This window comes from Anarhichas minor, unplaced genomic scaffold, assembly GCF_050575085.1.
Source record: "Anarhichas minor isolate MPS153535 unplaced genomic scaffold, ASM5057508v1 ptg000021l, whole genome shotgun sequence".
Classification (NCBI taxonomy): Eukaryota; Metazoa; Chordata; class Actinopteri; order Perciformes; family Anarhichadidae; genus Anarhichas; species Anarhichas minor.
Window position 1 is genome coordinate 10,677,353 of NW_027466467.1, and position 14,721 is coordinate 10,692,073.

General features: G+C 40.1%; 1 protein-coding gene across 2 annotated transcripts in view; it reads left to right on the forward strand.

The window, feature by feature from the left end:
* cpne5b (copine Vb) overlaps nucleotides 1–14,721 on the forward strand; it is a 90,023-nt gene that overhangs the window by 50,725 nt on the left and 24,577 nt on the right. For both annotated transcript variants that reach the window (XM_076096312.1, XM_076096311.1), the window contains 2 exons: nucleotides 5,674–5,737; nucleotides 13,764–13,867. In XM_076096312.1, coding sequence (XP_075952427.1) covers nucleotides 5,674–5,737; nucleotides 13,764–13,867 — 168 coding nt within the window. The remainder of the gene's footprint in view (nucleotides 1–5,673; nucleotides 5,738–13,763; nucleotides 13,868–14,721) is intronic.

The window sequence follows — 14,721 nt, forward strand, 5'->3', positions numbered from 1 at the left end:
ATTTCCAGTTATATACTGAATATGTTTAAATACACAGTATAGCGAATGGCTATCGTTTAAGTATATGTATGTGTGTTTATATATATATATATATATATATAAAACAATTCAATGATACACACTGAAAAAGGCATCCCCTGTGCTGAATTTAGACATTGAAAACTGAATAAAGCATCGATCTTATTGATTTTGGGGTGTGACGCCTTTTTGTACTGTCTTTGGTTACATGCCCTCTCCCTCTTTCTTTCTTCAACTTTTGCGCCCTTCCCTCTCGGTTCAAACCTCTCATTTTTCTTTGTTAATGACATGCATTTCCAGGCTCTCTGTCAAGCTGCACAGAGTGAATCAATGAGGCGCTATTCTTTACTGTAGACGCCTTTGGTAGAGTGCTCTTCTGGAAGTCCTCCAGTACAATGTCACTCTCAAGAAGTCTGATTAATGGCCCTTGGCCCAGGAAACAAGCTTTTGTGCTCCGTGTTACTCGAATGCTTTTGTGTTTCTACTTGAACCCTTGTTTGGAGAGGAACAGTTACAGATATATATTCATTCATCTTAATATGAAACTTTGAATTTCACTTTAATTCTTCAGAACTTTGAATGTTAGACTAGATCTAAATCATGCATCTTTCCCACTAAATTGACACTGGACGACAACAACGAATAGAACATTTGAATTGAACTACAAACATTCGTGGCTCCCACAGAATGAATCCAACGGACTTTGGTGAACCCCTGACTTTTCCCGTAGCGCCGCGATGAGTTTGACATTTGAGGTTTTCAGTGAAAGTCTTGTCAACTTTTGCTTGATTGCCATGAAATCTCACTCAGGAATAACTTGTCATAACTTTGGTGATCCACAGATTTTTTTTATCTAACTTGAATCTTTTGCCATCATCAGTTCGCAGATTGTCCAATACTTTTGTTTATGACTCTACCTGCAAAACTAAGGACACTCCCCTCACTCCCAGCTGTAGTTTGTATTTGATACTAATTACAAAATGTTGCTGTGCTAACATGCTGAACTAAGATGGTGAAAATGGTAAATATTATACCTGCTTTCAGTAGCAATAGCATGTTGTCATTGTGTGTTAGCATGCTGTTAGTATTTAGCTCAAAGCACCGCTGTGTCTGCAGCCTCACAAAGCCATTAGCATGATTGTAAACTCCCAGTCTAGTTCAATCAGGAAAGACAATGTCTGCGCTTTTCTAACCATGACCCAAAGAGGTTCTCATTATATTATATTATATTCCAATCTTTTTCTTGTTATGAGAAGATACTACAAGATAAAACATGGAAGGACAAGTCCAAAGGAATTTCAGGTGAAAAACAAACAAATGTGTTGTTCTGTTGTGGTCACATACTGAGAAACAGAAGCATAAATCAAACTAGATAAATAAAAGATGGATCATAACAGGATGTTAATGGCATATGCAGCGACTCACATTGTAAGGTGGAAAGAGAACAAAAAGTAGCTTCCAAATTAGCCCAGTAGTAATCATCCATACTTTTCTTGTCCTTCTCATATGCCTCTTGGCAAAATTAATTTAGCTGTTCCTTATTCACAGCAGTTTGCTTTCGTCTTGACTCCCTGAAGATTTCTGTAATTCCAGATTTCCACCACTCTGAACAAAATGGTGTGTGTGTGTGTGTGTGTGTGTGTGTGTGTGTGTGTGTGTGTGTGTGTGTGTGTGTGTGAGAGAGAGAGAGTGTGTCAGTGGGTCTTTATGCTTTGAGGGATTTGGTGTAAGTATTATTTCTAGGTTTACATGTTCAATAATATGTCTCTGTCTCTTCCTGTTTGTGTGTGTGTGTGTGTGTGTGTGTGTGTGTGTGTGTGTGTGTGCACTCTGTCAATACAAAGCTCTCCTTTCTTTAATATCGGAGGTTCAGAAGCACTTGTGTGCCGACGCTGTGTCTTTGAAGCATTGTGCTAATAGATAGGTTATATTATGCATGCATTACTGCTTATAAAAGAATATTTCCTTATTAAGCAAGGAGACGGGTGGGATTTTTTTCATGCATAGTCATGAAATAAATCCAGCAGGGGATAGAATGCAGTTTAAAACTAACTGCTTTGTTTTCTTTTCTGTCAGTCCTCAGCAGAATTGTGAATACTTGCAAAATATCTTTGTTGACAAACTTGGAATATCTTGAGTATTGCCCACACACACATACAGTATATACTGCTGTAGGTATACAGTATATTGCGGTGAGACACATACTTATTATACACTGGGTTGAGATTTATACGTTTATATTAGTAAGGCTGAAACGATTATAGTCAATAGACAGAAAATCACTCCAAACATATTTGGAAAAATGTATAATTTTTCAATCAAACAATGGTAAATATGATTTAATTCCAGACTCTGAATTGTGAGAATTTGCCACACATCTTTGTCTTTTGTGGTAGCAAATTCACCATATTTGGGTTTTTGACTCGAAAAAAAACGAACCCAAAACCTCAAGAAAAAACCTTGCGTTTTAGGAGATTCTAATGGTCATATTTCCTCATTTTCTGACAAGTTATACACATACGCACCTTTAAAAAGGTTATTATTAAAAGCAATCAATAAAAATACTATTAGATTTCTTTAGAGCTTTTGTATTTTTGGATAGCATGTAGCACAACTAATATTCTCAGTAGGATCCATTTACTGCACCCACACGTTCTTTAGATACAACTTGTACAAAGCATAAAAGTATTTTTCAACTAACCCAGGTTTATGGTTGAAAGCCCCGTTCCTGTGACTGTACACCGCGTTATTCATTTTAGCCATAACTGCTTTGCTCTGCAGCGACTGTACAGTCACAGCTTGTCAGCACAGCGCAGATTTACTTGTGTAACCCAAACTCTTTTTGTTTGTTGATTTTAGCTTTTCAGTAGCCTTAAGGCATCAGGTTATTTCTGGGAAGAACTGAGAGGGAATGGATTTGGCTACAGGAGGTGAAGGAAGGAATGTGTGGAGTAGATATGGAGTCATTTGTCTTTTGAAAGCTGTTTTTTGAGGCAGAGGCTGATGGGGTACCAGATGTCTAATATGTGTGTGTGTGTGCAAGATTTTAGGTGAGAAAAAAAACAACACTCACAGTCGCCCATGCGACCAGGACGGTTTTCCCACATCAAGATCAATGAAAGTCTTTTACTGTGTGGATCAAAGGTCTCCATCTACCTCTTAAAAACCCACTCACCTCTACACAAAGAGCAGAATGCACTTATACACAGCTGGAGAACACTTTTGCCAGTCTGATGACCTCAGCATATTGAGTGAAAACCAGAGTCCATCAAGCCAAGTCCATCAATCTTTTGTGTAAATTGTCAAAAAATGCAGCTGGAAATACCCACTGTAATATAAGTATAGTGTAAATCTTAACTGTAGTTGGTTTTTGTGCAACTTTGTTGCTGAAATGTCAAGAGCATCCAACTCTAGCATACAACATCTACCTGGCAAAATAAAATATGTTGGGTGTACCCACAACGTCTGTCTCCCATGCAATATATTGTTGTACTACTATGCTTTGCTAAAGACTTTTAGGAAAAAACAGAATAGCCGCAAAGGTTACATTTACTGCACTGGCAAAAAATGTTAGAATCCAAGAATTTAGACATTCATATTCTGTAAAGATGTCGTGGTGAAGGCCTTCGGATTGATGAGGAAATGCTGCGTCTTACGTATTGTTAGGTTAAGATGGCTACAACACTTGGTTAGGTTTTGGGAAAAGTTGACTCATCTAGTGTCATGCTTCAAGTTAGCATTGACAAGATTCTGATCTTTCCCTGAACATAATTACGTGCTTTAAGTTGCCTAAACAAACTATAACAATATGAATCAAGCTTTAGTTGGCAGTAACAAATACAAACAAAACTCCTTCGCTCCTTTGGTCTGAAACCAGCATTAGATAATTCACCTAACGTCTTTGGACTGAAAGAAAGCCAATGCAGGTCGCCCACAACCACAATGCCTCGCTACGCGAAACCCTTTCAAACTAACAAGGCACATTCCTCTTACTGTGGCACACAGCTGATGAATGAGGCAATTAACACACATGCTAAATGACCACAGTAAACGTCACAGTCCACTGGTGAGACATTTAGTGCTCTGGGAGATCTAACACACTAACATCAGGCAGATGAATGAGACGCGATACATTTTGTGGGGAAAAGGGAGAAACATTTAGCGGTTTGTCTAATGGGACCAATGGGCCTTAAGTGGGAGCATATTTCATTTCTACACAAGTCTCATATTGACAAAAAAGTTGAATGGATTTTGTCTGGATACAACTTATAACTTAAGCTATTCAAACAACACAGTTAAATCAAAATGCTTTGCAGTACAGACACAAATGAGAATATAGAAAATAAAGTACAGACTAGAATCACAAGTTCATAATGTTCAGAGTAAGAGGGCCAACCAACCAACCAACCGTGGACGACAGACACACAGTTCCAGACAAACAAAACCAGGCAAAGTCAGAAGCTAGTGGGTCCTGATTTAGACCCGGACGTAGTGTAGCGACTGACAGGCCTTTGGTAAGAGGATCTCAAGTCTGTGACAGCATGGTATGAGGACAGCAGTTCACTTATATAAGCAGACAAAAGAAAAGTTGTTCAACTCAGTTCTATGATTCAGAGGAAGCCAGTAGAGGGAGCAGAGAGTTGTGTCAAAGTGATAGAGTTAAGTAATATGGTCTCTTTTTTGATAATGTTAAAAGCCTTGGCTTGTGGACTGATTTTCTTCCATTAATGTGTAGAAAGTATGTCCTGATGGCATGTGATTTTTACATCTTTTCCATTTAAAACTTAATAAACACATTCCATTTCATGACAATTAAGATTACATTCCACCTGTCACCTTAAGTGGATGAAAGGACTGAGGAGATTTTAGTCTTTGTTGGCAGGTTACCATTTCAAATACCTTAACACATATGTCCTATTGTACTCCTTACTGCTCACAATGTTAAGTAAAAAAGCTTTTGATGGCCTTTCTGATTCTCAAATCTCTTCTTTCTTTTGAAATTGATTTTATCAGAATTATTTTATCAAAATTAATTAAAAACAGAAGAATAAGCACATAAACTCAGTTTTGCATTAGATGCAACACAGGGATGCCAAGGTTCAAACACACTGGCACCGGTATTTTCCCTGAAGCAATTAAGGCCCGTCCGTCTCCACCTCCCCTGGTGTAAAACACAAATACAACGAGCTTAAAGTAACACATAATAGGATAGCAGGAAAAAAGAAAGATAAGATACATGAAAGTATATGTTTGCAAAGGGTATTTTAAGATGTACAGTTGTAGTGACTGCTTTTGTTTGGTTGATCACCCAAGTATTTAAACCATATTGGAAATTTAGGAAATTAGATCAGTTGCTTTGTACAATCGGGAAAATGTAACAAAACAGACTTGGAGCTTCTGTAAGAGGCAGAAGCAGGTTCATCACATGGCCCTGTTGAGTAATATCAAAAATTGTAATTCAATTTAAAAAAAGACTTTCTGGAAGTGTCATGGAATGTCAAGGATGAGTTAATCACAAAGACTAATTCACAGTTGAAAAAATAAAATGCTTTTATTCTTGCAGTGACCTTTAATAATCGCCTAAGAGTGGACAAGTAGAAGATGTTTTCTGTAATTTATGTTCAGCTCTTATTGTTTTCTCTCTTTACTCCACAGAGGAATCCAAGGGAAGAAATGTGGCACTGTCGTCCTGTCCGCAGAGGAGCTGAGCAATTGTCGAGTGAGTAAACCGTAATAATCTCCCCTGTCAAACACACATTAGCAGGCAAACATCTGTCAGAGAAGCCTCGTTAAACGGTCTTAAAGTGAATTTAGCGTGAGGAAAGTTTATAGAGGCAAATAAGTGTAAGTGCACAGCTACAGACAAAAGAAACTGCCTGTGGGGTCCGCGCATGAAGTTTAATTTATCTGACATTGTTCACATTGTGTGATGAACAAGATTTGTCAGATTTGGGGTATTGCCTACTTGTGCTCATGCAAATGTATCTGATACGTGAGAGTTGGTTCTTCAATAGCCGATGCTGCTTAAAGGCGGTTAACGCTTTGCCTGTGTTAGTGTCGCATCGAATGAACGCGTGCAATGCAATTCCGCGCATTAAAACATGAACGATGCCATCATCCATCGCCGATGGCTGACTGTCATCGACCACTGAGCTCCGCTTCGTGATTTAACAAGCGATGTCACAAGCAATCCCAAAACAATTATTGTTGTCGGTTTGGAAAGCGTGTTGCCTCTGGACAGCGCGCAACCGAGATAAAGACAGAGAGAAGCAAAGAGTCTGTGTGCGGGAGAGAAAGAGCACTTTGGTACAATTCATACAAACTTACTTTTACAGTCTATGGAAAGCACTCAATTCTGGTGAAAGAACGTCACGACTGATTAGATGAAACTCGTCCTTTTATTCGTAATGGAGACAGCTCCTGTAGCGGGTTTTGTGCACATATGATTCGATCAGTTTGGATGACTTGTGCAGCCCCAGTCACCCCAGAGAAGAGAGACGGATCGGCCTTTACAGACGTGGACCCACAGGGAGCAAATGCCAGAATTGTATTTAATTTAAATCAATATTTATTTTGAACACATCATCACAGCTTGATCGGTTAAAATTATAGTATCTTTAGTCTAAAAAAGTAGCCCTTAAGAGATTTACCTACCTGTGTCTGTCCATCTATCCACCAACCTATCTATACCGCCCTTCAATATACCTATCACACTTATTTACACACCCAGACACACACAAACACACACACACCGGCCTCTCTGAGCATAACAGACAAGGCAGCTGCTCTCACTCTGCGGAGAGCCACGTCGTCTAATGAAACGGCCCAGGAACATGATGGGGTGAGTGCTGATCGTCCCCTCAACCAACCAAAGCCTTGGATGCTTCAGTGGGCTCCCAGCACGCAGATTAGAAGAGGATATTGAAAAGCAAGGGAGTGCAACAGAGCAAATGGCACAAAGAGAGAGAAAGAGAGTAAATGAGAAAGAAAAAAATGGCCCAATGAAAGAGCAAACAAGCAGAGATAAGATGGAGAGAAGGAGAGATTTGTAGATGTGCAGAGGAGAGAGAAAAAGTCAGACAGATAGAAACAGATACAAAGACAGTGGAGCGAATCAATAGAGGATTATTTCATGCCTGACGTGTACTGTACCAGCTCTTAGATATAACAACTGCTTGGTTGAGACCGGCTGTCCCTGCCTGAAACACACACACACACACACACACTCACACACACACACACACACACACACACACACACACACACACACACACACACACACACACACACACACACACACACACAAACATGCAAACTTACTTCCACTTCCACACACTTGTTAACAACCTGTCTGGATACTTATTTACATACAAACAAACCTGCATTAACATGGAAAGCCTGGTTCAAGCTGCATAGCACGTACAAAGCGTTTAGCAGCTAAAGGGCCACACCTTTTCCTCGGAAGTTGGTGGAGACTAAAACACAGCTCAAAAGAGAGTGAGTTTTGGACTTAAGCCAGCTGGCCAGATACACAACTCTAGATGAAAGCTGATCGCTGAATGCTCCGTAACTGCCGGATGTGTAAAAAGGAAAATCTTTGCTAAAAAGTCACCATATTATCTCAAAAGGCAATAGGTTATTATGTTGTTTACAGATTGTCTCAAAGAAGCCTTAGCTTTATTGTGTAAGATTCCAAGTGCATGATTTTAAACATCTCCCTATAATGCAGCCCCATACATGTTATATTTATGGAAACACTTGAATCTTGACTAGAATTCTCTGGGTTATGCAAAACGCTTGTCTGCACAGCATAACTTTGTAATAATGGACCCGCGGGTGGGTCTGGCCAGGTTGAAGAGGTAAACGCACATTTAGCATGCATGAACTGACATTATTCATCATTTTCCATTCATGATGTAGTCTGTGTGTCTATGTGGGTGTGTTTTTTTGCTTACATACCCTGCAGTAGGAAAATATAATACACTTGTACATGCTGGTGTGGTGTGCAGTTTGTGTTTCTTTTTCTTTTGTCGAAAGAACTGTTGGATCAGTTTGAAAAAAGACTTGGCAGGTTTATTCTTGAGACATTATTATGAAGAGTCTAGAAAGAGAGACACTTTAAAGGGTTATATACCTTTTAGAAATGTGTCTCACTACAGGAGGTGCCCATCATTAGAAAAATCAAAAGAAAAGCAGCTAAAGTTAATAAACTGAGTTCATAGGTCAAAACAGATACCATCAATTAATCAGCTTTGCTAGACCAGACTCACTGTGCCTTTTTCTAACTTGCTGCAGAAAAAATAAGCAGCCTAAGATGACCAATGACATGTTTGTGGTCTTGTGGAAACCGAAATCTGAAGATGAATACTGCAGTAGTGCGACCCTGAACTCTCACCGACTTTGCTCTAATTATTTCTCAGTTTAATGGCAAAGGTTACAACCACTTCAGCAACCACATGTAGAGTAGGAGAACATCTTTCCGATCATTTTGCATTAACTGATTTCCACAACAGTTTGATTTTGATAAATGTGAACCACATGGACAAATACCATGAGAGCTTGAGGAACAGAACTGGTAATTAGGAAAAGATTGCTCTCCCATTTGATCACGTTGATGAGGCGTGCAGTAAAGTAATAATATGTGCTGGTTATTAAAAGTTAGGGCAGCTATTCAAACACTTTACCATCAAAATATTGGGTTACATGAATTTTATTAATTCCCACTTGCAAAACTATCAACACATCAGAAGCAGCACATTTCCGGGGGTGGCTACGGCTCTTTGCAAATATAACATATAATTAACATATTTTTTTTGGGGGGGGGGGGGCTTAAGCAGCTGCAACAGTAAAACCCTGATCCTGCAGGATGTCTGACAAATACAACTTGAACAGTGGAAAAGTAAAAAGTAAATGTTGCTATAGCAGAAGATACAAACTTGTAGTTAAGTCTAATGATAACAGCATCTCATCATTTATTCAATTGCATGGCACTACTGACTGCCTACTTTGGGCCACCTTAGAGTAATAATGCTGCATTATTGCATTTTCTCTGACATATTTGCAACAGGGTATGTGAGCCGAGCAGTGAGATTCTGCTTGGAGCGTCTCTCTGTGTTCCCTCTCTCTTCAGGATGAAGCTCCATCACACGAACAAGCTGGTACCACCCCAAGAGGGTTTTCATTTTTTTTATTTGCACAAATTTAACCGCTGAACTGGTGTTGTTTTTTTTACAGTCTGTCTCTTTTGGCCACAAACAACCAGTGGAGATGTTCCACGACTGATAGCATGTCTGAAACAGGAACACCAGTTGTTAGCCCTTCTTTCTTCCAGGCCCCTTTTTTGATCCTTTGATTGCACATTTATGTCATCAAAAACACAACAAAGTTGATGAAACATTCAAAATTTTCTCCTGAAGCAAATTTCACACGACAGATCAACGTCTGTTCGCCTTACTTTCTGTGCTTCCATTCACTGCCTTCTTTGATGACTCAAAATGTCACTTGGCATTCTGCAATACATCTTAAAGGCAGCGTTCACCGCATTTGCTACGGAGCAAACTGGAACCGGTTTTCCTTTAGAGCGAGCAGAGAAAAAGTGGAATAAATGAAATATCAAAATGTAGAAAATGGAAAACCTGGAGCAGCTGGGAGTGGAGCGATTAGAAGATGCGGGTGGGAAGCAGAAATCGCTGACACTCTATTCGACTCACGTATGCTGTTTGGCAATCCTCATTAAATGCTACAAGACAACATGAATCACAGATTTCATATCCTGTGGCTTTAAATCAAGCAAGAAACCGGGGAAGCTCATCCAGGCAAGGAATTACCAATTTGTAGAAACACACGTAAAAAAAGAATGCACATGCAATATTTATTTTTTCCACATTTAGCCCCCAACAGACAGAAACACACTGACTCACACTAACTCATGCTCATGTGATTCCAATGTAAATGCACAGGTTTGGCCCTCACTCTATACTTTTACTACTTCTCCTGTTTTCTACTCCGCATTTCTTCTGTCTTAATTAATTAGTGCATCTATAACTCTCACACTACTCTGTCACAAACATTCCTTCATTGCTCCTCTGAGGGTGTGGACGTGTCTCTATCCAGCCTATCCCCCCTCTTTAAATATTGATACTCTGATTCACTCCATATTAGCAAATGGCTGTTGATCACAGACCTTTGCAAGAGTCTGTGTTCGTGCCATAGAACCTTAATGAGGCAGGAGCAGATGAATATTTAATACCCTCAACACATTCCATCACCATAAATGCTTTTATGTGCCTATTAGCTCCACAGAGATGTTCTGGTGTGTCGTCCCTAAGAGCAGAAATGTTGCCAAATTGTACTTCTTTTAATATTGAAAAATGTGTTTACTTTGTGAGCAACTTGATCAGCAAGTTCACTTGATTCCTATAGAGCCAACCATGGGGCCATGCAACAGTCTTCCTGTGTTCTGCAGTAGTACGTGTCACCATCTAAGTTAATACCAGTGAGCACATGCTGTATACTTGCTAAACTTCATGCAGTCTTCTGGCCGTGATTAGACATTTATCAACACCTGAATCGCAGAATATCAGAATAGCAACAAAAAAAACTTGTTTCTTACACTGCAACGGGTTCACTATGTTCTGCAGGATGGATTAATCATCCCACCTTTTATGTTTTATTAGACAGGAGAACCGAGATGATTCGAATATGTGAGTGAATGAAGATGCTGTGACCGACTTTACTGCACTGTGTTTTACACTGGGGAGTGATGTATATCTCAATCTGTAGATAGTTGAGCCCCAGAAAAAAATGGAGCTGGGATGTTTCTTAAATATCTTTTATTCGGTGCAGGGAGAAGACATTCACAATATGCATCTTCAGATGTTAATTTTTACTTGTGGGTGCTGCAATCCAGAACACTAAATTGTAAGCTTGAACACTGCCTTCAGGTGTATAGAGACTACACTGTCACAGTCAGTACCAGTTGAAGTTATACTTGTTGAAAATAAACACAGTATCCAGGGATAGAAGGCAGAAAGCTACAGAAATGAAATCTGTTGCCACAGCAATTATTTATGCTGTTGCATATTCAGATGACATAAGTATTCAACTGCTTGTGTGTCAATCATGACTGCCAACATTCCCCAGGAGCAAAAGAGTGTTTCTAAGAGAATGAAACGGGGTGAGTCTATGTGTAGGAGGGATGGGTCAAACGGCAGACATGTGGTGTGTGTGAGTGTGTGTGTGTGTGTGTGTGTGTGTGTGTCCTCGGGGTGAGAGCAGGAATACAGATAAAGTTGCTCTCGCTGCCGGCGTGGAGTGGATGTGACCATGAGTGTGTCAGAGGGAAGTGTGTGCTGCTTGGTGCCTGGCTGTGTGCGATAAAGCCACAGCGAGGACCCTGTGGTTAGATGCATACAGGAATTTAAATGGGCATCGGAACATGTGCACGGAAACACTCCTGCTCTCACTCTCTCACACAGTCTGTAACGCTCACAACCTCGCACACATTCTCTTGCTGATTGGCCACGCGGCCCTCAGCCAGCACACAAGGTGCAAGCTGCAACATTAAAAAGCTATTAAGCTATCATTAGTGGCACCATGGCTACCCAGTGTACGGCCTCGAGCCCTGAAAGCAACCGCAATCTACTGTTGTAGCATTTGAACATACTGTAATGAACCCACTGTGTTTCAGAGATTAGCCACAGTCCATACGCCACAGATAAGTCGCCCTATCCCTGCACTCCCACCACACAAGGAGAGCCAAGAACAGCGAGGGGTAATAATAAACAAGTAGTACAAGCCTCAACAGCAGCCAAGTGATTTATATTTGGGGTTGTTGAAAGCGCTACATTTCATGATAAACCACTGGGGGAGAAAATGCACTATCAGGCTTATTTGTGTGAGAAAGAGGGCGTACTAAGGAGAATGATTAAGAGTTGGTTTGCAGCGAGTATTAATGTCCCAGCAGCTGTTGCTGGCCTTTGATTCATTTGAAGGTAAATATATAACATTTGTATGGTCTTTGTGAGTTCATCTTTTGAATCCAAGAGTCACCTTCAGACACAATTAATTCTTCATATAAATACACCAATGTGCGGAAACAATTTTGTTGACTGATTAATTGTTGCCAAGCTAATGGAAATGGTACAATCCAATTCTAGTGGTTAAATGTGAAAAATCGGATCTGCCGTTTGTAACTGCAATCATCATGCATAGTTCTGATAGAATGTGGTCACGTAAAGGGCATTTTCTGAGTAGCAGAGAAGCAGCATGCTGTTCTCAAAGGAAAACACAATGATAAACTAGGCTAAAGGCTGCTTGCTTATGCTTTCAAAAACTGAATTTAACAAGTCTTTGGTTGTAAATAAATTGTCACTTGAGTCGGCATCAGTCAGGGCTGAAAACTAAAAGTTTGGAAACGAAAACAATTCTGGTGATTTGGAGTTGATCTCATCCATTCGTTGCGAAACCTACGAAAAATAATGAGCTGTAATTCGTAGGTATCCCACAAAGTCATTTTGTATGTTATGGATGTGATCATGAACGAATAAGTAAGACCGCAAATATCATACAAACCCGTTGTATAAGGATACGTTGAACAACCGCATTTCTCACCAAACTGACAAGGAAGAAGAATGGGTGCAATAGAAAAAGAGGTTATCTCAGGTTCTATGATATTTTACCTACATTATGAGAACAACATAATGTATCATTTATCATCGTGTGTTTAGTTGAAACAATAAGCAAAAAATAAATAAAAAATACAAAGCCCGAAGCAGAAACTGTGCTTTGAGTTTGATGTTTCTCTGAGGCTGAAATATACTTGATGCATGTGATGCTTTCCAGATGTTGTGACAGATATCAGAAGAAGTTAGCTTGATGACTATTACTCATGCTAGAATTAGACTTGGTAAGCAGCTGGCACTGTTAGCAGGTGGGTGGACACAGTACTATGGTTCGGTATTACAATGCCTGCATACTTGAACACATGATTATAGATAAAGCTAGAGTGTATGGCAGGCTGACTGCCAGTAGTTCATAGAGTGGAAGCAGGTGACATTCACACGACACAGACTAAAACAATGAAGTCATATATGTACATCCTCATACAAATGAGAAAGGAGCATTTTTCCTTTGTGTAACGTGATTCATAAAATAGTTCTCCGAACCGTTCTTTCCGGTAGCTGTGTATACATGTGTGGGTATTTGTATGAGGTGTTGTTGAACACTCTCTGTGTGCTTGTGTGTGAGCATCTACTTGGCAGGACATGGAGTCCTACTAGTCTTACACCCCTGCTGAAACTAATTGTGCTCATCTCCAGCAGTTAGCTGGTGAAACATGGTGGCTGTGATGTGACATGTTGACAAAAAAAGATTGAAATAATCAGCCAACTGAACATTCACTGTAGGTCTTCAACCTAATCATGTTCATTAACAGTTATGGTCCTTAACTTTGAACATTTTGCATTACCTTGTGACAAGATTCACAATGTGCCAAGGAATACAAATAAGGATAAACACACACTCATACACGCATTACAGATTACAGTATTCATGCAGTATACACTATCCTATTGTGTGATGCACAGAAAGCTTCCTCCATCTGTTGTCCCACTATAAGCCTGGAAGAAGACAAAATAGGCCACATAAATAATACCTTACATTCTTTTATCATGAAGAAGTTATGACATACCCTCCCCCAACCCTATCTCACACTTCTCTCCCCGCATCTCCATGCATCCCTGCAGGACAGCGCCACAATGCAGTTCTGTGCCAACAAGCTAGACAAGAAGGACTTCTTTGGCAAGTCGGACCCTTTCATGGTCTTCTATAGAAGCAACGAGGACGGAACGTGAGTGCTTGTGTTTTTTTTTTTCAAGGCAGCTGCAAGTGCTAGTATCCTAATATCATAAAAGTTACAGAGATATTATGGAAATCATCTGGGGAAGAGTGGGAGGGAAAAAGAGGGGTATCATTAGAGGAGATACAGTAGAGAGGGATGATAAGTATATGTACAGTATGAGAATAGAGCTGCAGAGGTTACTGAGGCATGCACAACTTAAGAGGCTGCATACAGAGGCATGTATCCTGTTCACATCACAACACAACTCCCACGACTATGCCTTTCTTAAATGACTCAAGGAGAGCGAAAAGGAAAGAGAGGCAATTAATGTAAAAAAATAAAAATAAAAATTCAAAAGCATAAAAGCAAGAATAACAAAACACAATCTGCATTTTTCCATCCGTAGGAAAAGCGCTGTCACATAGTGGTGCACTCCCCTGTTTCCTCACGCCTTCCCAGAGTGCTGCTCAGCCTCCCCCAAGGGGCCGTGCAGTTGCAGCAGCGTCAGCTCTATCTGTCCGGAGATTCTTTAGCAAGTGCTTCATTAGCCGTCTTCCAGCTTTTCTCAGTATTTTTTTTATACATACCAGGGTGGGAAATGGATACCCACAAATGTGCTACAAGTATCTGGTGTTGGTGCCAGAGGGGGTTACAAATTAGAGGCCTGTGCAGCTAAAGGACTAACACGGTTTTAAAAGGCTCAAGGCACTTTGTGGAGCACAAGTAATCCAAGGCTTTGCCTTGTTGCTTTTTGAGAGGGTATTTGGGGAGGGGGGGTAATTGATAGGAATTTATGTGGCTCTACTCTGCAAAGCATTTTGGATATCAGAGAAAACCCATTTACATATCATTGTCATACTTGA